This window comes from Limanda limanda, chromosome 15 (assembly GCF_963576545.1).
Source record: "Limanda limanda chromosome 15, fLimLim1.1, whole genome shotgun sequence".
Lineage (NCBI taxonomy): Eukaryota > Metazoa > Chordata > Actinopteri > Pleuronectiformes > Pleuronectidae > Limanda > Limanda limanda.
This window is the reverse complement of record NC_083650.1, coordinates 8086720-8114370: the sequence shown is the minus strand read 5'-3', so window position 1 is coordinate 8114370 and position 27651 is coordinate 8086720. Positions and strand designations below refer to the sequence as shown.

General features: G+C 42.6%; 1 protein-coding gene across 1 annotated transcript in view; it reads left to right on the top strand.

The window, feature by feature from the left end:
* The window catches only part of adam12b (ADAM metallopeptidase domain 12b), a 77514-nt gene extending 53185 nt beyond the window's left edge, over positions 1-24329 (top strand). The window contains 12 exon segments of the mRNA XM_061087433.1: positions 5580-5757; positions 8082-8171; positions 9559-9754; positions 9863-9971; positions 10426-10624; positions 11848-11925; positions 13574-13682; positions 14318-14456; positions 15586-15694; positions 17503-17754; positions 22556-22722; positions 24156-24329. Coding sequence (XP_060943416.1) covers positions 5580-5757; positions 8082-8171; positions 9559-9754; positions 9863-9971; positions 10426-10624; positions 11848-11925; positions 13574-13682; positions 14318-14456; positions 15586-15694; positions 17503-17754; positions 22556-22722; positions 24156-24207 — 1678 coding nt within the window. The 3' untranslated portion in view covers positions 24208-24329.
* The last annotated feature ends 3322 nt before the right edge of the window (positions 24330-27651 follow it).

Below are 27651 nucleotides of genomic sequence, written 5' to 3'. Positions count from 1 at the left end.
GCCCTCTATGTGCCCAGTGCCTCCTCTGATTAAGAAGCCATTTCAGTCTCCATCCAGAGTGACGCTTCCTCCCCCACCCCCCCGAGCCCACTGGCCTCACATGCTGAGATGATTGAACTGACAGGAATCATCTGCACTGCACATATGACTTCAGATCCAGGAAAAGCTGCCCGGTGCACAGCAGACTGTATCTCTGTCAGTGAGAGCTGAGGGCTGAACGAACAAGATCATTTTTAGGAGTGACTAAAAGCTGCCAAGACCCTGCTTTCCAACATGAGCTTTCAGTGGAGAGTAAAAAAGTGCTCTCCACTGATTTTACCCATAAAACCCATTTTATTCATCACTAAGAGCACAACCCTGGCGGTGAAAATAACAATTTAAAGTTTTGTGATGTTTTCAGCGGTTCAGAATCTGCTTTATTTTCCTTGTGCTTACACAAATAGACATACAGCAAAAAGCAAGACTACAAAATAAACATGTTCCTATGTGCAAATAGCTGAGCGAGGGTTGAGATAAACATGTACCTGCTATGCAGAAATGAAGGAATAGTGATCAGAGGACAATGGAGTGCAAAGATGCTGGAACCAATATAGATTATTAATGTACAGGTTGCTCCTATACATGAGGTAGGTGAGTCATATAGTGCATTTGCATAATGTAAAGTATATACAGTCCACTTATATTTATTGCCTAAGTGTGCACATGTAAAACAGATTATTAAAAGAATCAATAATTAGTTCTGAGTGCTGTTTTGAGAAATGTAGAATTCAGTGCTTCAGTGTCTGGAGCTTGAATTTAACTCGAGACAAACTCAAGGATATTTCCACCATTTCCACCTTTCTTATCTCTTGTGTGTCCCTCAGGTTTGTGGAGACAAGACACTAAAACCTTTAAATCGTTAATGTAAGGCCTTGTCTAGTTTGTGCAGCTGTGTAGTTGTATGATCAGATTTGTATCTGTTTGTCATGTTGTGTTGTATTTCATCTGCTCAGTTTAGACTAGAAAAACCTGGTCACCCTCTTTGTACCTGACCACATGGTATGTTCCAACCATAGATGTATATAAAGAAAGGCGACGGGTAGATAGGCTAAAATATCTGAGATAGGAAAGCTGCCATCTTGTGCATTTGGAGTCTGTGCAGTATCGATCAGGGGATTGAGCCCACTAACCAGTACACGACAATTGTGATTCAATCTCAGTTGTCAATCATGACGTTTTACCTTGTCTAGAGCATCAATTAACTAATTAAAAAACAAGCTTATCAGAAACATGAACACTGTGATAACAATGACCCAAAATGACAGAAAGAGAGAACAACCTATTTGACTTTGACTTTGTGGTTTGGTTTATGTCCTATCCACTAACATGGAGGAGGCAAGGTTTATGACCTTGACTGCAGCCAGCCATGAGGTGGCGATTGAGACAATTTTGCTTCACTTAAAGGAAGCTGTCATGTCCTCCATCTTTAAATAAAGTCCATGGCTCCAGCCGAGAAGGTCAAAAGTAGCAGAGGAGATGGCAAATGTTTCATGTGATGCCGTGCGTTGTTATTTTCTTTAACTTTTTACTTTTCATGGACTTCTGCTTTATTCAACACCCCCTGAAAAAGTTTTCCTATCCTCAACTACATTTGCTGTCCATCGTGTGAGAAAGCATGAAAAGAGTTGGCTGAGAGAGCAGATGGTAAAACCTAGTGAAGCATGTACCACCTCTCTGAAAGTCAACAGACAGGAAACACGGGAGGAGTGAATATTTGTTTATCCTGTCCCTCAAATATTCAATGAATGAAAAATGTGCTTCTGGATTTTGTTGAGATTTGATGTGGCCAATTATAGATATCTGTTATTTTTTCAGTTAAGTGAATCTGCTGTCAGTGAGTCCCTGTCAGTGAGCCTCTGTCAGTGATTCCCTGTCAGTGTCACAAATGAACGCGACCGAGTGACACACGCGACCGATTAGATTTCGATCTTTAACACCGTGTTTTTCTCAGAATGTGAAAGACACATTAGCCTTTAAATGGAAACAACAGCCAAAAACGGGGGCTACCTAATTCGATTTTGTGTAACTGTTGCACCGAACCATTTCCCGAGTACACCTGGAGAGGGTGCCGGGCTTTAAGCTGATATTATCCAGGGAAACCTACACGTTCCACTCGGCTAATTTCCTGGACAGCATAGGGGCTTTGTGGTCTCAGCTGTGATAATACACACCTCAGTTGGCACTTTTCCTACATTATTCAATGCAGATTTGTGTCTTTTTATAGGTGTATTGAAAACACCTGCTTCTTCTCCTGCTGCTGTGAACACGATGGTCGACTTTAATCCCTTTCATTTCTTACAAGAGTGAAGCCAAAGCATTTCAAGCGCCTACTGGTGGCCGTTTGCGGTGTAGGTCATAAAACCCGGCCTCCTCCATGTTAGTGGATGGGACATGGATCAAACTGAAATGTAAGATAAGTCACCAGTGTAGAGAGCACCTGTAACCTGGAGAGATGTTGGCTGCAACTTAGCAACTCAGTTATTTAAACTGACAACTGTCCAAACTTTGACCAATAATGCCAGTTTTGTTGAGAACAGACTTTGTTGACGCCTCGTGCGCGCTCCTCCCTCTTGTGCAGATCCTCACGCAGGCCAGTGCTCTGTTATCACTAGCAGACCATGTTATTTACAAGGGGCTTGGTCTGCTCTGTGTCGTAGTCTGATCTGTACTGACTGTCGATCCTTGATTTGGTGCAGAATACACAAACCTGGGGCAGCAAAGCCATTTCCTCTGACTGTGTATTTGTGAGTTATGATTTTGGGGGAGAAGGCCAACAAGTGGATTATGGGACAGACAGGGTCAGACAGATTGCCTTTTGGTTCGTGAGAGACGATAGCAGCCAACACTCAAAGGTGGACAGTCGTGAGTGAAGTGGACGAGGCTGTTTCACCCAAGGGTGACAATCGGAGAGGAATGTTTTTCTCTGTCTTCTTGGGAAAGCTGTGATCCTTTTATTTTTTGGACAAAGAATCAGATTTCTTTCCCATTGAGTGCCTCCGCCATTATTTATCTCGAGTCCCCTCAGGAGGAGCATCACTATAGTCAACTAACAGCAGTGAAATATCCATGCAGATGCAGCAGCCAAATCCCCCTTAAGCAAACAACACACACACACACACAAACACACACACACACACACACCTCTGTCCAAAGCCAGCCTCCACAAACATATTCTGTGTCATGCTGAATTTTCACAGATCTGCCATGTCATGCCCCAGGCGCTGCAGAAAGTCTCCACGCCCTGTTGCATTTGAAGACCCCAGTGGGTCTATCGCTGCATACGTACGTGTGCGACATGTTTCTGTCTGAAGTCGAGCTCTTCAAGCATCTGATGCCAGCTGCCTGTCTCTGTGCCATGTCTGCCGCTGCTCTCTGCCAGCCGCTGCTCCTCGTTTACCCCACATCCTCGTTTGAAGCTCCATCCTGTCCCTGCATGTCTGTGTGAGAGACTCATGTTACACCACAAAGCCTGGTTGTTTTCTGTATCAGTCCTCAAGTGATTCTGTTTCTTAGCCGCCCCAGAGCACGAGGTGGATGGTCGGTTTCGTTGCCAACCCTGTGTAGTTAAGTACTGTATGACCCGTGGTTTGTGTTTGTATCAGTGTGTTTGGAGAGGTTGAAGCAGACACGGGCTTAACAGGAGGGTAAGCACAGAGGCAGGTGTAGAAACTTCTCAAACAGGAAAGACAGACTGTAGAACATTTAAAGAGGAGGTTTATTTTATAAAATGACAAAAAAAGGCTTATAGACTCACTTTTAAAGTCATGAATCTAGATATATTCATAAACTACACTATTTGTTTATCCAGTAATAAATGAAGGCCAAATAAGCAGCTTTAAGTGTTCTAATATTACCTTTTATCAGTAAATAGCAGCTATTTGAAACTACAAATATAAAATCATTGACAGATTATGACAAAACACATACAAACCCTCTGATACAGAAGCAAGATTGATCACATACGTCACTATTCGGGGCCGTGATCCTCCCCTCTGACCCGAACACTGGTTAAACAGCCAGGATTTTTCTTCCATTTTTCTGTCTCAACCATGTTTGCGTATCTCCCTGTCCATCTCTTTGTATTAACTTTAAGTCTCTTTTAGTCTGTTTGTGTCTCTTTAGTCTGTTTGCGTCTCATTTTGGTAATTTTTTGCTTCTATGTGGTCAGTCTGGCGCCCGGGGCCCCCCTTCTGCAAGCTTCCATTTTTTAACATTCCATAATCACATTTCTTAGACGTTGTTCCATCCCTTTTGTCTCATTGTCTGTTTCTGTCACTACAGTGTATATTTTCTCTCCTACACGTCACCCTGTTATTTTTATTTTCACTCTGCGTCTCACTCTCTCTCTTCATATTTATTTCCGGTCCTTGGTTCTGCGACTCACAGAGACTCACTCTAGCGGGAGGACGCTCCCTCGGGCTTCACAGCTGTTATTGGCACATCGCACAGTTTCATCCTCAACATGTTTCTCGTTTTCAATACGAAATCCAATTTCCCTCCTCACTAAATTAGACATTAGTCAGCACTTCAGGTAAGCGATACCACACAGTTAAATTAATGCAGTATGAATTATGTGGTTTCGGGCTTGCTATTTTACCCTGGTTTCAAGTACACACACACACACACACACACACACACACACGAGTCATCCACATCCATCATACCCCTCTTCACACACTCTTTCCTTCTATTAGTTGCTCTATAAGCAGAATATGCCTCTTGAAAATGAGAGAAAATGTTTCTCTGTACATTCAATGGTTACTTTATGTTTTTAGTAGGATTGAAAGTCTCTTGAACTGGAGCTCATAGAATGTTGTAGGACTATTGGGTTTGTGTGAAAAACCTCTTGTATGAGTTGTGGGGCAGTAGAATGATGAGGCCACTCATCCTCACATCATGTAGGTTTCTGAACGCTTAAATCACACATGAGAGTTTTTATTTCTCATCACCAGCGGCAGCAGCGACCGCAGTGACCACAGGCATCGTGTTTTGGGGTTTTCTGTCTGTCTGTCTCATTCTTGTGAACACATTATCTCAAGAACACCTTCACAGACTTGTTTCAAATGTAACGCAAATGCTAAGTTGGACTCATGGATGAAAAGATTACATTTTTGGCTGTCGAAGGTCAAAGTTCAACCTTGAGTGGACCTCACAAAGCACAAATAACCATTTAGACCTGTAGATTTACTGATTAGATCTGGGTGGTCAAAGGTTGAGGTCATAGGTCAAGATCACAGCTCACATGGTTTTTTTTGCCCCTTGAACACAATTTATAAAGTCTGCCTTCAGGTAAATACTTGAAATTTGACCTGTAGTCCAAAGATTCATTGATTAGAATTCATTGGTCAAAGGTCATGGTGACCTCACATAAGTGCAAAAATATGTATCTAGACTGAAACTGCCCTGGTTGGAGGAGGCCCACATCCCCAGCGTGGTATTTGTAGGTTTTTCTGTGGCTTGGGCAAATTTCTTTAATCTTTCACATCATGTCTCCTCATGTTTTCACTTGAGTAAACCTTGATCTCCCATGCACTTTGCAGGTATCCCTTCCCCACCGTGTTCAGCACCTGCAGTAAGAAGGACCTGGCTGCCAGTCTGGAGAAAGGCGTGGGAATGTGTTTGTACAACATGCCGGAGGTCAAGGTTCTCTACGGCGGACAGAAGTGCGGCAACGGCTACGTGGAGGAGGGAGAGGAGTGTGACTGCGGGGAGCCAGAGGTAAAGACAATGTAAAACCCTGCTTAAGAGATCAAATAAAACAAAAAGTGAAAATTTTAATTGTTGATATGATTAGTTTAAAGCTCTGGACAGTTGTGGTCGGAGGCTTTATTGTTTTCAGTTGTACGCAGATGTGTTTATACATCCATTTGTCCTTTTCATGACCCTGATGTGTCCGGAATGCTTTGAAGGAATTTGCTATAAACTGATTAGAATGATTAGACTGGTCAAAGGTCAAATGTCACCGTGACATCACAAAACAAGCTTCTGGACATAACTCGAGAAAAGTGTTTATTATGAATCATTAGCAAACAAACTGGATAAAATGATGAAGTGATACCAGTAACTCAGAAGCACAAGGAGAGATCCTTAGCATATTTCCTGCATCGTTACTGGTCGTCGTTGGCAACAACCACGAGGCATTGATTCTTTTTCTAAAAAACGATGTGATGTCTTCTCTGAGTTGTAGAAGTTTATTTTCTCTGACAATTAATCCTTTACTAGTAAATATACTGGATTATAATGAGTCCATAACAACGGAGAGTTACATTTTAGTCGGTACAGAATTAATTAATGTGCCTCTGCTGATGTGACCTGACGAGGATGATGTTTTATCATTTGAATGTTTGACATTGAGGTTCAGCGTCGGCCTTAATTATCCTCAAACAACTGAATGAACAAGTAGAGAGAAAAGGTTTGATACAAGTTTTGTTCACCAGCAGGAAACCAGATCCTGATAGAAACCAGCGATCTGAGTCAGTCCTCACGACCGATTACCTGGAGCCTTGTTTCTGTTTATTTTCTATTCTTATTATCTTTTTGTAATTAAGGTGAACGAACTCTTTAAACCTTACTCACTCAACAATATGTTTGATTATTTCAAACTATCATCACCACCAGCTCCATAATTTTAGGGGAAAATCAAGGTAGTTTTTAGTGCATTTATTGTGTTTTTGAACACAAACGAACCGGCTGCATAAATTACATCTGCCAGCTCCAGCCCTGCCAGCCTGCCCCCCCCATAACCTCCGTAGCGTCACCACAGAGGGTCTGCTCCTTTGATCTGCGGGCCCACTTAGACAGAGAGATGAAAGCAACCTTTTCTCTCCTCTCCAAACAATACGCTTACGTCAGGGCCGAGAGGTAAACAGCCAGACTCATAAAACCACACGTCAAATGAGAATGAGACGATCCAGGGATCCAGCGTCCTCCAGTTCCCACACTCGAACACGTTCTGTCATCACCTTAGAGCCATGCGGGCGAGAGCAAGATAAATGATACTGGGAGTTAATTTTTTTCCATGATGCAATGCGTGACACTACCTGGAAAACAAAGCTGATGTGTTTTTGGCATCAAATTAAAAACATCTCGACACCTCTCTGAAGTCTTTTACAGCCTCATTCCCGTTTTGTCGTCTCTTTACGTGTCCTCCGGGCTGCTGTCGATCTGTGCCAGCAGCCAGATGATCTTGTCGTTGTGTTAAAGTGGCTCCAATCTTCTCCTCTTAAGGCCTTTTAGACCTGCTCCGTTATTCTCTAATAGTCAAACGCTGCCAAATCTCTCCACATCATATCAGAGATTTTAACTCACACACACACACACACACTTCCACCTGTTACCCTTGATTCTTATCGTTCGCTCAGGTCTGTTCTCACAGGGAAGGCAAAGGAAGCAATTTGAGGTGAGAGGTGGACCCCTGAGAACAGTTTGTTACATTAGTCATAGCAGTGACAAATTTATGAGGACCCCCTTAAATTCTCTGATGGAGAACAGTCAGTCTGAAAACTTCTAACGATACCCCAGGCTACTATCTTTCTGCAAAAAAGCTATTGGCTAATGTCTAAAACACCTAAATACATGTTAATATGTGAATATGGTGCCTTTGATGGTGGTAAAACTTAAAGTCTACTACCTAACTGTTAAAGTATGCACTTTGTTTATCATTTTGAAAGTGAAATAATGATGTGGTTTGGACTCATGTGGGTCCCCGGGTCCCTTCTGTTGGGGAAGTCTCTTGAAATGCTCCTGCATCCGCTCCGTCTGCCCCCCCCCGGCTGCCACTTCCTCAACCCTGCTGGGGTCAGGAGTGCAGAGGTCTGGAGAACTCCTAAATCCAGAACACATGAGCTTCAGTTAATGTGTCTCCGCTCAGAGGTCTTCAGGTCAGCGGGAAGTACGTCGGGAAGCCTCGGACAGGAAGTCTGCCCCCCCCCCCCCTTGACCCGGAGATCTCGATCTGACCGGGACCAACTGGCAGAGAATCTTCTGAGCGCTGATCAGGTCCACATGTTGTTCACTGATTTGTTTTCCTTCCCCTGTCCCAGGAATGCATGAACCCATGCTGCAACGCCACCACGTGCACCCTGAAGGGAGACGCCGTGTGCGCCCACGGACAATGCTGCGACGACTGCCAGGTAAGACTTTTCATGCAGGACTGACTGATACATTGTCCTTCAGTTTTTGGATCTTCTTTATCCAAATTTGAATGCACTAACATACCTTTTATAACTGGAAAAAAATGTAATACCTTTTTTCTTGAGCCTTGGAGGTTTTTCAGCATTAAACTCACGTACAAGGCCTGAAACTTTCTGAATCACTGTTTATACTCTCTGGTAGGTTATTAAGAAACTCGTGATAGTGTGTCCTCGTGTCTCATTTACTTTTTCAGTTCCGTCCATTCAAACTTTGTATTTTTTATCTCAAAAGCCAGGTTTCAATCGAGGGAAAGTTGGATTGCCTAAAGTTGCTTTCTATCGAGTTATCAGCGGTTTGAGCTTTGATGTGGAAATCCTTTATCTTCTCAGATGTCTGTCCTTTCTGTTCAAGATGATTAAACGCTTTGAGTTCACTCGAGTCCTTACAATGTTTCAGCTCTAATGTTCAGGGCAAACATGTTTGACTTTGCAGTGTGAGACATCAGTTGTGGACAATATTCCACTAAAGCTAGAACCTCATGTTGTCAATGTTTATTTGCTGTATGTGTATAATTACTGAAAATTTGCCTGGAATTCTCGAAAACTGTCTCTGTAGCCCCTCCCCCTTGACCACAGAGCAGGCTGTGCATTTCACAGCAACATTTTCAGCAACTTTGCATATCCAATAAAATGACATTAACCACCAGTAAAGGTTATAATTGGAAACAAGGTCACTTAAGTAATGGTAGCATTGGATTCTTCCGAATGATATTACGAGCTGTAGGGGGAGCCAGAGGAGCCAGACATTCCAAGGTTATCTTCCTCATGTCCCATTGTCAGATTACTGTGACAGTTTTAGCAAATATGACAAGTTATTTTGGGGGCAGCTGTGGCTGAGGGGTAGAGTGGTCGTCCTCCAAATTGAAGGTCAGCGGTTCGATCCCAAGGCTGAGCCATTTGCATGCTGAAGTGTCCTTGGGCAAGATGCTGAACCCTGAATGGCCCCTCGTAGAATAACAAAGTGCTGCGAATAAATGCACTGTATAAATGTGTTTGTGAATGTAAAACTGTTCTGTAAAGCTCTTTGAGTGGTCATCAAGACTAGAAAAACACTTTATAAACACAAAACCAAAAACATTTTTGTTAATGTTCTTTGATGTTTATTTTCCCTCCCCAATTTGTTTTACGAGGAAAATCCACATTTGAAAATTCTTCTTGCAAAGTGATAAAAGTGATTTAAGTAGGGACATCCAGCAAAACATTTAACATCAAGGATTTGAATAAACACAAATTAAAAGCCAGTCAAGTGATATATATCTTCTCTAAAGTCTTTTAAAATGACTTGAACTGCTTTGTCGCTTAACGCCGCTGAACTGTGTGTGTCCAGCTCAAAAAGGCTGGCACTCTGTGTCGAGACTCCAGCAACTCCTGTGACCTGCCTGAGTTCTGCACCGGAGCCAACCCTCACTGCCCCGCCAACGTGTACCTGCACGACGGACACGCCTGCCACAACGTGGAAGGCTACTGCTACAATGGCATCTGCCAGACTCATGAGCAGCAGTGCATCACCCTGTGGGGTCCAGGTACATCAACTGCTGCTAATAAATGGGACTGTGGAAATAGTCTTCACTGTTATTTATTATATCCTTGGCTTGATGGTTGTGTGTTTCCTTGTTTGTGTTCATGTGCAGGTGCTAAGCCGGCCCCTGGGATCTGCTTCCAGCGAGTCAACTCGGCAGGGGATCCTTACGGGAACTGCGGGAAGGATTCCAAGGGCTCCTTTGCCAAATGTGACGCGAGGTGCGACACTGCAGCTGCACCGATGCAGTTGGAGGTTCAGAGAAATTACTGAGCAAAACAACTGATTAGCTGAAGTGGCGTCATTAGCAATCATCATTACGTTGTGGAATCTGACATGTGGTCTTCAAACAAAAGTTTACACGGGTGGAAAATGTAATTTGAGCAAGATAGTAGCTAATTAGAGCGTAAGAAAGTATTCATGGATCATTTTGTGCTATTCTTGTCGGCTAATTGTTCTAAGGATTTTCTCCCTATGGGTGAATTCTGTAATCAAGCTCTTTGTTAATTGATGTAATTGCTTTAATGACCGGAGGACTGAAACGCTGCAGGGCTCTTCATCTTTCTCTACAGCTACTTATCTTTGTCATTTATAGGTCTTTTTTCATTTAGGCATTTTTCATAAAGTGTTCTACTGTGTGTTTTTCAATTTTTTTTTTTAATGTGTTGAATGCAGGGATGCAAAGTGCGGTAAGATCCAGTGTCAGGGAGGAGCCAATCGGCCGGTGATCGGAACCAACGCTGTTTCCATAGAGACCAACATCCCGCTGCAAGAAGGAGGACGGATCCTGTGTCGAGGGACTCACGTCTACCTGGGGGACGACATGCCCGACCCTGGACTGGTCCTTGCTGGGACAAAGTGTGGAGACGGCATGGTGAGTAATCTGTGTATTATGTAATATGCTTTTCACAGATATACAGGTATGTAGGGGGTTTATTCATAATACAATTAACTGTAAATATCAAGCCTATAAGTGTTTGACAACTACATCTTAAAAATCATTGCCATTTATCGGTGGATAAATATTCAAATTTTCTGATTTTATAGGTTAGCTTGTGGTTTACTGTTCTGTAACCATAGGGTGCAGACATGTTATTTGTTCTTTAAACATCCCAAAACACTGACAACTCCATGAACCTTTAATAATCTAAGGTCAGACACTGAGCAGCAGACTGGTGCAGCACAGAGCCAGGACACAAGCCGTTCCTACAGAGAAGCCTAATGAAATTACCTCCTGAGTGAATCCAGTGATCCATACGTGCGCTGCAAATCTTTCTTAATGCCGGAAAGACCCTTATGGCAACTGGTTATTTCATTAGGTCCCTCTCAGCTTTTCTCCTTCCATATGCCACCCACCACACATCAGGACCTTTTCTGTTAAGTGAGCTCTGCGTGAGGTCACAAGGTCTGTGCTCAGTTCTGCTGCAACAGAAACAGTTTGATGTACACGTCCATCAAACATCACTGCAGTTGTTTCAGTCGTAAGTCTTGTATGTCGTACTTTATTTATCAAACTAACTTGATTATTCCTCATGAATTGATATATTTCCAATTAAAATTGAGCCTGAATGATCCCAATATTGTGGAGATGTCGATTACGATATTATGGAGTAAAAGTACTGATACTGTAGAGATACTGATATATTGGCTGATATACGTCTGATATACATGTATATATTTTAATATATATTATTATGTTTATTTTATTTTTTATTTGTAATGATTCCAAAGATGTTACTATCAAACCTTTATGATTCTGAAATGCAATTGGGGCTATATATATATATATCTTTTAAAGTTTTATAGAAAAATAGATAAATTCAATGTGAACATAAATCTTTTCTACCTTGTTTGTTCTGTAAAATCAACAGGTTGTTTAATTGTCTGTGATAGGCTCATAACAACCAGGCAATAAATGTAATATGCAGGCAAATTGAAACGTTGAGCAGACACCAACTGTGCACATGGAATGGTGCCGTGGCACAGACACTAAAACAGTGCACATGCCAGACAGCTGTCCTACAGCTGTGCCACAGAACTGTACCACTTCCTGTTTGTGTTCACCTGTTGAATGACGACTATTGAATCCTCTCACAGGTGTGCCTGAACCGGCAGTGTCAGAACGTCAGCGTCTTCGGCGTGCACGAGTGCTCCGGCAAGTGCAGCGGACGTGGGGTGAGTGCAGAGCGCCCAGCAGCTCACTGTTGATTTACGCCCCACAGCCGGTGAAACTGTGTTTTTATCTGTGAAGTGTCTTTGACCAGCTGAGCACAGTAAAGACCTTCTCTTAATTTTACTGCCCTTTAATTGAGAACAGTCGCAGAGTAAGTGTGAAATTTACAGCGCGGCCGTGTGAGCTGTGGCAGCTGCTCCTGTTCTGTCCTGCTGATGTTAAATCGATCCCGTTTCACATCATCATTCAGGGTCAACTGAAGAGTTGTCCGACATCTTTTCACAGTGCAGAGAGAGAAAGATACAGAGAAGCACTGCAGGGGGGAAAACCCCAATCGTGTTTCTGTAACAGTAAAAAATATCACAACAACATAACACTTCCCACCATGAAAAGTTTACCTTTCTCTATCCTCAATAATTCAACACGAGCTGCTTTTATGTTTTATTTACTTTGTTGTTTCGTTTTGAGAATCAAACACTCGCCAGAGGCAACTTCAGTTTGCAGCAACCTCTGATCTCCACTGTCAATTACATCCATTTAACCTGTAGAGATTATGTACAGCAAGAAAACAAAGGCATGATCCTAAACCTTGTATAAAGGGTTGTAGCTGCTCACAGAAGAGAAACAGTTTCCTGTGAAGCGAGTGGACTTGAGCTGCATCTTCCCTCCTGCAGAAATATCTGCCAAATCGATTAGTCTGACATTTTCTCCAACACCACGCGCGCTACGAGACCAGACTGGAGAAGAGGAATGTACTGATTTCACTGTGGGAGTTTATCTTGCAGGGCAACTATTGACGGTGCTCAGGTACATCGGTATCTGCATTGGTTGCTTATTAAGCAGGTGTTTAGGAGGCTTTAGCTTTTCAACTAAAACTTCTTCAAGAAATAAGCAGAGCAGAATGTGAAGTGTAATCTCTTGTTGGAGGAGCATTGTGCATCAATTTAACATAATTTAAAATATATGAGAAAGATATTGGATTAAATGTCTTTATCTTGAGCGTTAAATCTGCAGAAGATGACATTTTGAGGAAATTAACAGATTATATTTGCACCATCGCTTGTTCGTCTCATATCAGAGAAACATTTCACTTCATACACATCAAACTCCCCAAAATCAAACCTCCCCTGAGCTGCCGAGTGCCTCTTAACCTCGTCACCCGGTGAGAAAACATGTCCATGGCCTGGAGGCAGCGAAGACACTCGACTGTACGTCTGTGCTCAATGTTAATTCCCCCGCAGCCTCACAACTCCTTCTGCACCTCGCTGCCTCCCCCAGTCCTCCCTTTGACTGACAGCTGGAGCGCATTGCCTCACCAGGGAATCCTCCTGGATCCAAACGAACCCCAGGCTCTATCGGGCTGGACGCTCCCAAACACAAGTTTTATCTATTATCACACACATTTGCACTTGTGTGCACAAACACATGCACAGGTTTAGCAAGTAATCTAAATTAATTACTCCTTTTCTCATTTTATCCTTATGCCTGATCCTGATACTCGTCCATATAAAGCCAGTAATCAGTAGCGGGCTCTGCAGCATTTGTATCTGATTTTTTTCTAGCAGTAAAACAAATGCCTTCTGATCCTAAGATGATTATTTGTGTTTTCTGTGCAGCATGTGATAAACTGTACAACAAACTTGTGTGCAGGTGTGCAACAACAAGAAGAACTGCCACTGTGAAGCTCACTGGGCTCCTCCGCTCTGTGAGAACGGCGGTTTCGGCGGCAGCATCGACAGCGGGCCAATGAGAGTGGCAGGTACCGAGGTCGATTTCACTTCTACTGTCACACGTAGAGTCAGAGAGAAGCTTTATCTCAACACAAAGACACATAAGATAAAAGTGCTTCTGTGCTTCTCTTTGCTGTGGACTAGAGTGTAACTTTCCTAGTGCAGCACAACTCCTCTTCCTCCTCTTCCTCCCAGGACAACATTACACGGCAGAGTCTGGAGTACCATAAACTAGAGTGACGCTCAGTCGAGTGTATACATCCGCCAAGGCTCAATAGTCCCCTTTAATTAATTTAAGCTCCACCAAATTACACACGCTGATAGATATCCTTCCACTAAATATGCCAGATGTTATCATCAAGATCCAAGAACTATTTCCTGGGAAATGTTGTTGCTCAATTCCCTTCCTTTCACAAAGTTTCATGGAAATTTGTGTTATCTTACTGACAAACCAACAAACACACAGGGGTGAAAAACATCACATCCTTGGTGGAGGAAATCATTTAGGCGTTAGAGTGAAGAAGAGAAACGTGTCAAATGAAATGTGGATAACAAACTGTGTGGCCGTGGCGTCGCTGTAACAACCTCTGCATTGTGTCCTGTCATCGTTCTGTAGATGTGCGTGTGTGTGTATTAATGTGCGTGTTGTCATATATGGCATCAGCCGACAGCGTGGTAGTTACCGTGGCAATCCTGGTCACCCTGGTCAGCCTCCTGGTGGCCACCGCGATCATCTTCGTGAAGAGGAAGACTCTGCTGCGGCTCCTCTTCGCCAACAAGAAGAGCACCTTGGAGAAACTCAGGTGAAACACAACAGAGAAGCAGTCGGGTTTGATTTTGGCATTTATGAGATTTCTGTTCTTGGTTGAAAATGAAATCCTGGCATCATTTTAAAGATGTGACTCATTAATTTTGATGACAACACTTCCTGGTTTCCCTCCAGTTTAATATTTTTACAGACATGAGTCAGGTAGTAAATGTTTTAATCGGCTTTCAGCTTGGATGCAACTGGTTCACTGTTCAGAACGTTTGGCCTGAAAAGGAAAAGCTTTTCTGTTTAGAAAACAGATTTTTATTTCCTCGAAAATTAGTTAAAATGCAACATTTCTCATCAGACAAAAATGCAGCTTATGAATTAAAGGGCACTTTCCAATCCAGATGCTTAGTTTCCTCATATTCTTTGAATCATTTCCAGGACAATTCCAGGAAAGAACTATATGATATGGCAGTAATTCTCTGGAAAATTGAGACTTTTCTTCTGATACACTTTCAATTCATTAATAATAAATGAACTGTTCCTGTTACCAGTGAGATTTTTAATTAGTGCACAGAAGGTCACTGTGAATTCAGCACAAGATTTAAGATTTGCTCCCGTTTAAGACGATTTTTACTTTCAAGGAAATTAATTTTTCCTCATATTTCCTCATAATTATACTAAATTACAGAAATTAATAGGAAATTACAGACCTGCACTTTAAACTTAAACAAAAAACCCTTTGTGGAACCTGATCCCGCTCCCTCCCTCACCCAAATTAATTTAAATACAGGTTCAAGGTCGTATTTCCGAAGTGAAGAATTACATTTATGATGAGTGTAACAGTCAGATAGTCAGAATAATGTGAAGTTAAGTGAGCCGAGGTCAAACCATCCAAAATTGTGTTTACATTAAACCGCACATTCCTAATGGCACTCAGTGGATCCATGCATTTTCATTGCATTATGGAAATTGGTAGAAAACGTCTCCAAAAAAACTATTTTCAATTAAATCGAAAAAGAATCTTGGATCTGTCACTTTGTCCGGATCCACGCCAACGTTTAATGGTTTCTATCTTGGCCCAGGTCCTGTTGTATCAAGTTTCGTGGAAATCCGTTTAGTCGTTTTCAGAATAACTTTGTTGTCAGAGCCTTTAAGTTCTTCTGCTGTTCTCCCAGATCTGTGGAATCAAACAGGCCGACCAGTCCCATCAGGACTCAGTCGGTGTACCGACCCACGCCTCAACGCAAACCTCCAGCCAAGCCCTGTGGAGCCAGCGTTTATAAAGTGAGTCGCTCTCCACAGCCCGTCTGTCACTGCACCCATCAAACAACCTGACATATACGAGTGTGTGTGGCTTTACTGTACATAATATATATACATAAACACCCACTGTAGATTTACTATAAGTTTGTGTGTGTGTGTGTGTGTGTGTGTGTGTGTGTGTGTGTGTGTGTGTGTGTGCGCTCTCCTCTGTCACAGGCCGTTTGATTTGATTTCTTTTTTAATAATACTTTCACTCACCTGCAGTCAAGCCCGGGTTTAGGGTTGACAAAGCCAGATGACGGCGGGCGGGAGATTGATTCAGCACGACTTTATCTCCAGAAGAAAAAAAATATTAATTACCATTCTATTGTCGACAGGAGCCAGAGAGAAAATCATAATTGGGAGATTGCTCCATCGAATGAGAAGCGTGATGTTGTTATTTGAGCCGGTTTGATATTTGTTTGAGATAAAGCGATTTATTTTTTCACGAGGACGGAGCTGAGTTGATTGATTCAGTCAGAGGAGGCAAATGGGTTTTGATTTGTTTGTTGGAAATGATAAGCACAGAGGGAGATTAACCGTAATTTGCATGTGTGTGACAAACTAAAGGCACAAGCGTTTACATGCACAAGTGTCTGTGTGTGTCTGTGTGTGTGTCTGTGTCTTAATTTGTGTTTTACTGGTCTGTAACTGCAGAAACTGTGTACAAAGGTAATATTAAATGTCACAAATGAATTTCTTAAGTAGTGTACTGTCACGTGCGTGTGTGTCTGTGTGTGTCTGGGTGTTTGTGTGTGTTTGTGTGTGTGTAATAGGGCAGCCAAACCGTTTGTGGCCATTTTAGGTGTTATTGGTTTGTTCTGGTGCGGAAAGCGAACAGCTGCTCAGGACATGTGGTCAGACTCTGGCTCTTCACATTTTCATAACGTAATTTCTCATTATGCTGTTTTCCAGTTTTATGACTGAGTCTGACATCAGCTGTCTCACACTAGGCAGAGCTTTTTGTCTGGAATTTGAGTTTTTCTTGCAATATCTCAGGTTCCAGCTTTTCGGTAATCCTAGCCTCAAGTACTTATTATTTTCAAGATTATGTTTTTTGTTTATTCTTGTTTATTGTTTTATCAAGAGATTTATAGAACCATTTACTCTGTAAATGTTGATCTGGACCCGAGCAGAACATCTGTAAATTTAAACTAGACCTCAGAGAGTGCATATCTCAGCCAAGGTTCACTCCCTGACTTGCAACACTACAAAGAGTCATAATGGATTCCTGGATCTGCCCGTTTTTCGGGATCTGCTCCAAAATGTATCGGGTTCCTCCTTGGGTCAAATCCCACCCCTCCTGAAAGAAAATAATTTTGAGTCATATCCATATCCCATCCACTAACATGGAGGAGACAGGGTTTAAGACCACCGGGGCATTGTTATATTTGAACAAAAGTTACAGTGAAAATCATCATTTTTGTTTCCGTTCATCTTCGGTGACGCACGACTTAATTCGAGGGGAAACAGGATAATCCTTGAGAGAGGAGGAGAAGAGTGTTTGAAAAGTCACAGAGGACATTTCGACATGTCGCAGCAGGAAAACACTCGGGTGTAAATAATGAAATGAATGACGGCTGAATTCCATTTGGCTGCTACAGTTTACTGCCTTTTATTGTCTTACTGGGACGCTTCCATAGATCACAGCCATCACTAATGTTCTTCGTGATACCTGAGCTTCTCCTGCTGTGACAAGTCGAAACATCCTCACAAAACTGACAGCACTGACAGAACAGATGACACGCGACTTGCAGAATTACTGAAAATCCTCTCCTCCTTTTTCCCAGGCTTCTCTCCTGAGCTCGGAGCCGCTTCTCCCTCCGCACAACTTCCACTCCCACAGCCTGCGCCGGCTGCCCCTCTACCAGCCGCTGCACATCAGCCATCCCATGCCGGTGTCCCTGAGCGTGGGCCAGCCCACCCTGCCCCCCCTGCCGGTCCTCCACCGGGTCCTGCCCCCCCACACGGCCCTGTCGCCGCCTCGAGTGCCGCCGTTTCTCAGCCTGCCTCGCCAGCAGCCCACCTACAGAGCAGAGCAGGTTTGTTTGGGAAAATGTTGATAGATGCCTGTAGGAATATAATCCTGCAGCTGCAAGATCTCAATAATTCATAATGTTTTTTGCTTTTACTTGGTCAGGAATTTATCTTGAACCTGCACAGAACAGGCCACAGTGAACATTTTGTAAGTTATAAACTCATTGGATTGTAATCGATCATTGGTGATGCATTCAAGGACACTGTGAAAAAAAGCATTGGAATCCTGGGCTACTTTAGCAGAGGAAGTTTTCTCCGTAATTAAGGACTCTTCCTTCATGTTGGTTTAAGAGTAAAACTTCATTCATGACCTTGGAAACAGTCGCTGTCAAAACAAATTCTGATTTTATCAACTGCTGTTTCCAAGGTCGAGGAGAGAATCAGACAGACGAGATAAACAATTCACAAATAGGGATGTTGCGAGATAATAAAGTGGACTCAGTGCTTTCCCAGATGTCTGTTTGGTTGGAAACACAGATGAGAAGAGTTTTAAAATAAGTCCCTGTTCCATCCACATGAGACGAAAGAACCTTTAACAATAAAAAGAAAGAGCTCACAGTGATGGATCATCTCCGACAAACTCAGTTAAAGTTACGACTTTTTGGACCGTAATGAAATTAACAAAAACCAATGAGATGGAATAGAAGGTGGGAAATCAATCAGAGAATCCAGGCACTTTTAAAAGGTTGCGCAGTAATGTAGAATATATGCAAATTGTAGTTAATGGTCTAAAACCTGTGCAGGCACCTGTATGCTTGTGTCAAAGTGCCGGAGACCAGAACTCGCTGCCTCTCTGCACTGCGGTCGGTTCGCTTGCCCACATATCGACAGTAAAGTTTAATCCCCCACCCCGTCCCGTGACTTAACTCCTGAGTAAGGAGCCGCATTGTGCCGAGCCAGCAGTTTGGATGCAGTGGAGATAGTAAATCCATCTGTCGGCTGCGGTGCCCGATCCAAATCCTGATCATGAAGCGGAGCTCGGCTGGTCGTTCACTCTCGGTAATTGGCAAATGTTTTCTGCTTTTGGGTTAAAAAAAAAGAAAGATTTAGCTTTATGAAACAACACTTTGCTGGATAAACAGCAGAACGTAATCCCAGATGTGATGCCAGAGCGTGAGGGAGAGGGAATCATGTCGAGATCCAGTTTTTATACATTTTGTCATTTAGGTGAACACCAGCAGCAGCTGTGGTGGTGGTGGGAATAAAAGTAATCAGTCACTTTGAGGTATTCAAACTTTACTTGATTATTTCCATTCCGTGCTACTTTATACTACTTTACACCACATTTTGCAGGAAATATCATAGGCCACTTTTCACTCCACTATATTTACTTAAGCTTATAAAATACATAGTCAAAGATTAAACCGGTGGTTCCCAGCAGTCATTGCTTATAAAAAAATTGTAATAAGTAATTACTTTAATTAGTTGGACCATGTCAAATTTTAAAGTTTAATGAGACCTTTAAACTTCTAAAATAGGTTAATTTGAATACATGATCAGAAGTTGAAGGAGGTAAACTGATTCAGTATTTCACAAAAAGCTAAGTTACTAAAAGTATGCTTGCCAAACTTTTTCCTTTTTTTCTTTTCCTCAATAATCCTGTGTCTAGTATGTGTTGTACTTCAGTTGCATTTTAAATATGTAACTTTCTCATGTGTTATAGTATTTTAACATTTCTATATTTGTATTTTTACCTGAAACAACAATATGCCTTAAAAATCAGTTTGATGGTTCACTGACTCGGAGTAGAGAATGTTTCCTCTTTCATTCCCTCTCCTCATCCTGAACGTCTGTTCTCGATCTCACTCCGGTGAGCGGATAAGATCTCCTGGGAAAAGTGTGGAACTGACTTATAGTCGCAGCTTCAATTGTCAGAGTCAGGCCCAGCGGAGCAATGCCCAGCTGTAGATCAGTAGAAAAGACCTGCAATGAGAATATTCAGCCAGGAAACTTATATCTTTATCTTTGTTCAGAATTCTTTACATTCTGAGTTTGGTGAGTTTGTTACAGCAGCAGCTCCTGTGGTTCAGGAAGCCATTCGGTTGAGTTGCCGTTAAGTTTCTTTCCATGAAAACCGCTCAATCGCTCGGACACAGAGCCAAACAGAATCAATCCCCTCGTGTGGCTGCAGAGGGCGCTGTTGCTCAGTCAGAGTTACATTGTGCTGCTATAGATAAACAATATGAATTCTTCTTCAGCAGAAACAACCGGCATCGTGTCCAGTTTTGTGGCGTCCACCACATCGCCGGCCTCCGATGCTCTTCAGCTGAAAGTCCTCTGTTTGCCTTGTATAAACACTGCTCTCTCCCTCACCTGTCACAACAATGAAACCTGCTAATATCCACCAGCTGATTTGGCTGTAATGAAACAGATGGTGCGAGTAGAGACTCTATATCAGAAATAGACGAGAGGATTCTGTAGAGATTTGATAACAGGCCGGCAAGGACACAGAGGACATCAGACCTTAAAGAGATAGCGTCTTACAGCCTTATTGTAATACTTGACACAATCCCCTGCCGTCTGTACCAATACATCCCATTATATAAGCCTTGTTTCCACTGGCATGCAGACAGCACCCCATTAATGTCAAGGGGTTTGCAGGGGGGGGGGAAGCCTCTTCATGCATTTATTACAAATGGGCCGTGCATGACAGGAAAACAGTGGGTGCGAGCTGTGAATTTTCACCAACACATCTGCTTGTTATTATTTTTCGCTCGGCTGCAGGAACAATACATGGATCAGATTCCAGTGGAGTCAAACCAGTGTGATAGAAACAAGCTGGAACCCGGGTCAGGTGCGGCATCACAGCCGACTGGGGCGTCGCTGCTGCCGCTGCCGAGTGAAAATCATGCCTCAACGAAAATGTCATCTTTTCAGGAACTCAGAGAAAAAAATAGCTTTGTTTTTTTGGCCAGACAACGGTGCATTTTTCAGCCCCCCTGGTGGGTTCCCGAAGGTGCTCATGTTCGCCCACAGCTCATAGATCTTTCTCAAGCCGCCGAGGACACCGCAATCCTTCATTTTGAATTAAGACGCGAGCACCACCAAGACTCCAGTTACACTGTGAGGTTTTCTGCCCAGAGCGGCATTAGAATGCACATGGGTCCCTGAACATTCTTGCACTCTAGTGGCTGCATCTGCCAGTTTGCGTCTTCCTCTCCTTCCAATCAGCCCGATTTTGTCTGTTTTCTGTAGGAGGAGCAACTGGCTGAAACTGAAACCGGCCATGACTTCCACGTTTAGGAGTTTATCAGGGGTGAATGTGTGCTTGAATATCGCAGTGGGTGGCAAACTGTATGTGGAAGTGTCTGTGATATGGTTTATTATTCACGCACATTCCTCTAATGGGATCATAGGAATCTCCTACTGTGTACGTTTTATTACCCACAAATTCTCCAACAAGTTAGAGCAGCTTCCTCGTGGGACTGTGAAGCAGATTTGAACTGAGACAAACCTGCTGCGCTCGCTCTGATTAAAGCGTCGCAGCGGTTTAACCTCTGTGGGGCATCTCGTGTTTTTCACTGGCTCGGAAAAGCTTCAGGCTGTTGTATTCACAGAGTTCTACAAATGTTGTGTCCCTAGAAAAACTGTTATTTTTCTCTGAAGAGGAAAAATATTTCATGACATTAATGAATTGTTGTTTTACCGTAGGCATAAACTATTGTGTGCTGTGATATGATGATGAAATATGTTATGTCTCAAGTTATATTCATTTGGATGTGTTTCACATTTGAGTGTGGAAACCCAGGTCCAAGATATCTGCGTTCAGGTCGGGTTCGGTCATGTTGGTTTTACACTGCACGTGCCTGTAATCGAGGAAATCATAGGGCTCAGCTCGGGTTGGAAAACAAAAGAATGTTTTTTCTGGGGATTCAAAAAGTGAGTGCAGAACTAGGGGACCTGAGTCATGAGAAACAGTGTTCTGAAAGGTTGGCCGAGCATTTTTACATATACTGAAAACATGTTTAAAGCACATTTATGCTTTAATATAATCAATCAATCACTCAAATCAAACTTTAATCCTATTATAGCCTGTATCCCATTCACGATTGGCCTCTTATGGTAATTAATACAAGGTGTGACATCCTCTGTCCATAAACCACGACTAGAGTAAGGACAACCGAACCTTTGGAGATGAAGTCCAGACTTGGCTGCGAACATGAATCTTTAAACCTTAAAGTTTTACACGACCATGATGTGGGAAACTTTATTTTCCCTCTTGTGAATATGACTTTCAGTTTGTCCATGTATTCCCCTGTGTGTGGTCAGGGAGGGTGTGGGTAGATAATTCATGTATGCGTGTGTGTATGTGTGTGTGTGTGTGTGTGTGTGTGTGTGTGTGTGTGTGTGTGTGTGTGTGTGTGTGTGTGTGTGTGTGCCTGTGTGTGTCTGTGACAGTAGCCAGCCTCCTGGTAGCAGATGTTTATCACTGCCTCGCCTCCTCGCTGTAGATTAGTAACACATGATGGCACCACGTCCAGATAACCTCCTGCACTCACACAGCGGCGCCACAGACATGGTGAAGACGAGGAGGAGGAGGGGGTTTGGGCTTGGTCTCATCCTAGCTGTGGGACTTGAGAGAAGCTGCTGATAACACAGTGCCCTCTAGTGAAACGTGTCTGCTCATGTCTCCTGATAAAGTCCATTCGGCCAATCCATATTCAGAGGGAGACGGGAGGTGACTCAGGTTTCTGTTCATGTGTCTGGAGATAAGATGAATGTGCTTTGTGTTGTTTGTTCAGATTAATGTCCTGAGGCAAATTGATTGGACTGAATCTGAGGTTTGTGTTCTTTCCTCTTCTTCAGGACTATGAGAAGCCCCGCCCACCTCAGAAACCTCTCCCTGCAGACCCACTAGGGAGGAGCTCCCGGCTGGGTCACAGTGGGGGGGTGCACATCCTGGGCACCGGACCCCGCCCCATACCCATCCCCACTGTGCCCAGGCCTCCACCGACCATCCCTTTACCCAACAGGTCAGTGCACCATGACAGTTACACATCATTAATCTTCCTCTGCTTGTTAAAGTCATGGTGTTTTGTCATCCAGACTTTTGTGGCCATTACATAAATATTAGGTGCAGCTTGATTTCCTCTAAAAGGTAAAATGTCAACTTTACTGTGGAGTCATTATTTTCTACAAATAACATTTCTTCGGCCATGATTCAACACTTTAACTCAACTGGGAGACCGTATTTCAGCAACTTGACTGGTTGGTGTTGAAGTAATTCGAGTTTAAACGTTCTGAATAAAAACCTCCACAACATCTTAAACTTGGCTCATGTGCAATGATTCCCTCTGTAATAATCAACTCGTGTTTAAGGATGATAATAAAGTTGTATTTATTACACTGCTCTTCATAACGGGAACAAGACCTGCATTTAATATCTCTCTGTATTTAACCGTGTTCTGCTGCAGCCTTCGGGACTTTTAAAGCAAATATGAAATCAAAATATTAAATCAGATTAGGAAAAAATACATTTTGCATCATGCAATGTGAATTATTTCAGACAGCGTGAAGGTTCAAGGTTTTCATTATTGCCCCAAATTCATCCAAAGCAGGTTTTACATCCAACGAAATAACCTTCGCTGAGCCTAGCTAAGCTTTAACCAAACTTATGTTAAAAGCGTGTTTGTTTATCCTTTAAGAGAAGAAGAGCCAAACTCAGTCTGCTCAATTAAGTATTTATTTAGAAAGCAATGAACAGGTTACAGCATAGCAATGGGCTTCCAAACATTAGTTGTATCAGAGCGCCCTGAACATCAGGCGCCTGTCTATTTTGTAGCAGTAGATCTTCGTTCCTCCTCCTCGGAAGTGCGCAGGCGTAATCCATCCTCCTGGCTTTTGGAATACGGAAGTAGACAGGGAGACACTCCCAATGACGCTATAGTTGCTCGGCAACCTGTTTACTTCATGAAAGGCCTTCCCTCAGCAGATGCCATGACGGCCAAAGGTGTTTACAATTGGAGAGAAGTTTATTATGTTTATAGCCAACAACGTCACTCTGTCTGACCTCCAGGACTTTATCAGACAGCTGTGAGACTCTACGCTTTAATACAGAACGAGAAATGAGAACAAGTGAAAGATTCATTATTAACACTAACCAGCAACAGTTATTAAAATCATTTGTATGAAGCATAATATCTAGCTAAAACTGTTCCTATCTTTATTGTTAAGAGTTCAGTCAGACACAGACTACAGTTAAAAGTTTGAAATCCCAACACTTACCATAACTCTTACCTACACTCACTGGTCCTAACGAACCCTACCAGTAACAACCAAAAACATAGATCTACTCGAGGTTATTAAGGTTTAGTCTAGTAATGGAAAATTCAAACCCAATTCAAAATGGAGCATGTGATTCTGTTGTTGATGGGGAACAGTTGTTCATGATGTGTTTGTGTTGCAGACCTGTGCCGCTGTTGCCCTACAGACCACCAAAGACTAACAGGGACTGCTGAGCTCCGGACGTCACGGGGACGAGTGGATCAACTCTCCTCACGTGGAGACTTTTCTCGATTTGCACTAATCACTGAGACTCTGTTTGGACGTTTGGGACTTTCGGACCTGTCCCGGAGTTTCTAAGGAAAAGGGGGCAAACATCCCACCTCGGTGCTACGCCTCTAACAGGTGCTTTGTTGTCCTCGCTCAGGTACCAATGAACTATTTATCTATTTAACTATTTAACTCCAGAATCACCATTTTGTGCACAAAGAGCGACTCTTTCCTCACCCCCCCCCCCCCCCTGAGGAAAAGTGGAGAAAACATGGTGTGGTTTAGGATATGGCTTTCAGATTCGTTGGTGATTTTTATACTTTTTGTTTTTCTCAAATGAAATGCTGAAATATATGATGTTTTTTTATAACCAGTGAAATTGCTTGAATAATAGAAAGAAGTGTCGGTGTTGGATTTCAATGAGGATAAAGGGACATGGAGCACATCTCAGCAAGTAGTTAGTGTCGCTTGTGGCCCGTGGAGCAGTGTCATTTATTCCGTTTTTTAAAACCATCTTTTATATCCATGCCACCATGGTGCTAAAGAATAGATTTTAATCGTCTCTTTTCTTTTTTATCCCCCTTGCATTAAATATAACAAACAGTTTTCTAGGAGCAACGTTATCATCATCTAAAGCCTTGGACTTTATTTTTTATTTTAGGACGAGCTCGTTTTACAGCCTCACGCTCGTTCTCCTTTATTTCCCTATAAGTTCAGTCTCGCGGGAAAAGCTCTTAACACGCATGTGAGGCTCTGCACGTGTTGGACACTGGACACGTTCTCCTGATCCTGGCAGACGCTGCAGAGCCTCAACACATTCCGCTGACTGATTGTGTGCCAGAGAATTACACCAACACCAAATCATTCAACGTTAACTCTGTGTTCGTTTTTTTTTTTTACGTTTGAGCCAAGTTGGATGACTTCAGCGCCGCAAGCTCTCCAAGAACTTCCCTCGAGCGCGTCCAACGAGAAGCTTAACGTCCGTCCCGGCTTTCCCTCTCTCTTTCTTTTGCCTTCATAACATTCCGTTTGAATCCTGTACGGCTGCGTTAGTCCTGATCTGTGATGATTCACGCGTCCGCAGCATCGCTCTTAAGATTCAGAGCTCGCCGTTGCACTTTTGAGTTTTGGCACTTTCCTTGATTTCTTTTGTTTTTGTCTGTTGTTGACTTGCTGTTTTACCAAGGAGGGATGTCGGCTGTTGAAGATCTTTCCCCCCCTGTGTCAGTGTTCACTTTGGATAATGCATACCTGCCTTCCATTTGTCTATGAAAGTGTAAATGCTTTTTCTCTTGTTTTGGATGTGTACGTGTGTCAAACGGTCGGAGGAACTGCTCTCTGTTGGAAAAAATATTTGTGAGTGCCGTGTCAGTTAGTCGTTAAATGTTTATGCCATTTGTAAATCCTAACTGTACTGTGTTCATTTGCATAACTGTAACATGTTTAAAAGACATTGTAAAGTGTAAATACTGTAAGTCAGTCCTCATTTATTTTTTATGTTCTTTTTACAAGCACAGTGATAGAAGAAGTACTTTGAGGCCATTCCCTCGTTCAAAGGGGGGGGGGGGGGACGACACGATTTATAAAATGTTTCTCCCTGTAAACTTGTCGGCCGAAGACGAATGTTTGAGGAAAAACATTTAAACTGAGAGATTTGATCGATGGAGTCAGATCCAAATAAAACTGCCTTTATGACTGTTTCTAACAAGTGGTTTTCATTTCATTCTCACTTTGCTTTGAGAGAAACTTTTTAAAACTAATCGTGTTGTGATAAATAAGGGCTCATAAGGATAAAAGTGTCCGTGTTTGATAAATAGTGAGGTGTTTGTTTGTTATGTTTTTCCCCCTGTCCAGTTGGTTTGTTTGTTTGTTTGTTTGTATGTTAGCAGGATTACGCAAAAACTGCTTAACAGATTTCCACGAAACTCAGTGGAAGGATGCGATGTGGGTCAGGGAAGAATCCATTCATTTATGGAGCGAATCACAGATTTTTTTTCACTTTCTTAACATTGCGAAACAGGCTGATTTCACTTATGACCCAGGGAACAATTCGGAGCCAATCGACTAACTGACTAGTTTCTTTTATCCCAAATCACATTTTTAGGTGTTTTAGGTCCTGGCGACGATGTTGGCTATTCTCTAATAACAGCTCTCTACATATGAAAGCAGATGAATTAAAAAGCTGAAAGGCGATGGATACAGTATTTGCCTCCTCTGCTCTCCACATGTTTACCTGCGGGCAACAAAACAAAGCCTGCTCAAACCTGATTGGTCAATAAAAATGGAAACCAGAAGGCCCTAAAATCTGCACCTACAGATTCTACACATTCCGAATCTGATCAGGTCTTGATGAATAAAAGAAATCTGACTCTTTTAGGGCTTTAATGAGTGTTTGCAATTTTGGGCCAGCTTGACAGAATTCAAGAGGACTGTAGAGAAACAAGGATCCTGATCATCTGCAGGATTCTTATATTGAAAATTATGAACATAAATCACAATCGAGCATAACTCCAATGAACAACAACAAATAACGTATGAAGACAAATGAGAAAACAACAATAAAACTGAGCTGCTTTGCTCGGCCTGATTTTAAATATCAGCAACAGATTCTTTGTTTCTGAAAACTAAATAATAATGTCAAGAAAAACATCTTAATGACTAGTGTAGGATTTACTGTGGTCTCCTGTGACTTAATTCCTCAGGTCTCCCATGCCAGAGCAGGCTGGTTGTTCAACACTGCCACCTGTCGAACAACAGTGGTCATTACAAAAGCTGAATCTCATCCCACCTCCCTGCTTTGATCTTGTTACGTTGCACTAATGTCCTGAATCAAAGCACCAGGTCAAGTTGTCCTTTAGTCCTGATTAGGGATCAGCTCCACCAATTTAGACTCTGACTGAGGAGGAGTGAAGACACAGGAAACACCTCTGACCTCAAACCGTCCGTAAAGAAGTGAACTCTTATTTGTTTTTAGATGGATAATAAAAGTTAAAATTTTTCAATAATCCAGTGTCTGAAGGGTCAAAATATGTAATTTACAACTTCCCAGAATCCAAATGGTGTCTTCAAGGGTCCAAAAGTGAAGACACTGAGTTTACTGGTTTACGACTTGAGAAACTGGCATCTGAGAATGTGAAGACTATTTCCATTAGTGTAACTATTACTGCAGGGGGGCTGGAAGCAGAGCTCACCCTGGACAGGTTTTCTAACATCATGGCTGATGTACTGAGACAAGGAACCGTTCACTCTCACTCTTATGAGCAATTACAGGGTTATTGAAATGATAACTGCATGTCTTTGGCCTGGAGGAGGAAGGAAGCGTGTCCACAGAAAAATCACATGGCCAAGGGGAGAAAGTTCAAACGCAAGAAACTTCACTAAACAAACAACTAAAAAAATGAATCAATTGT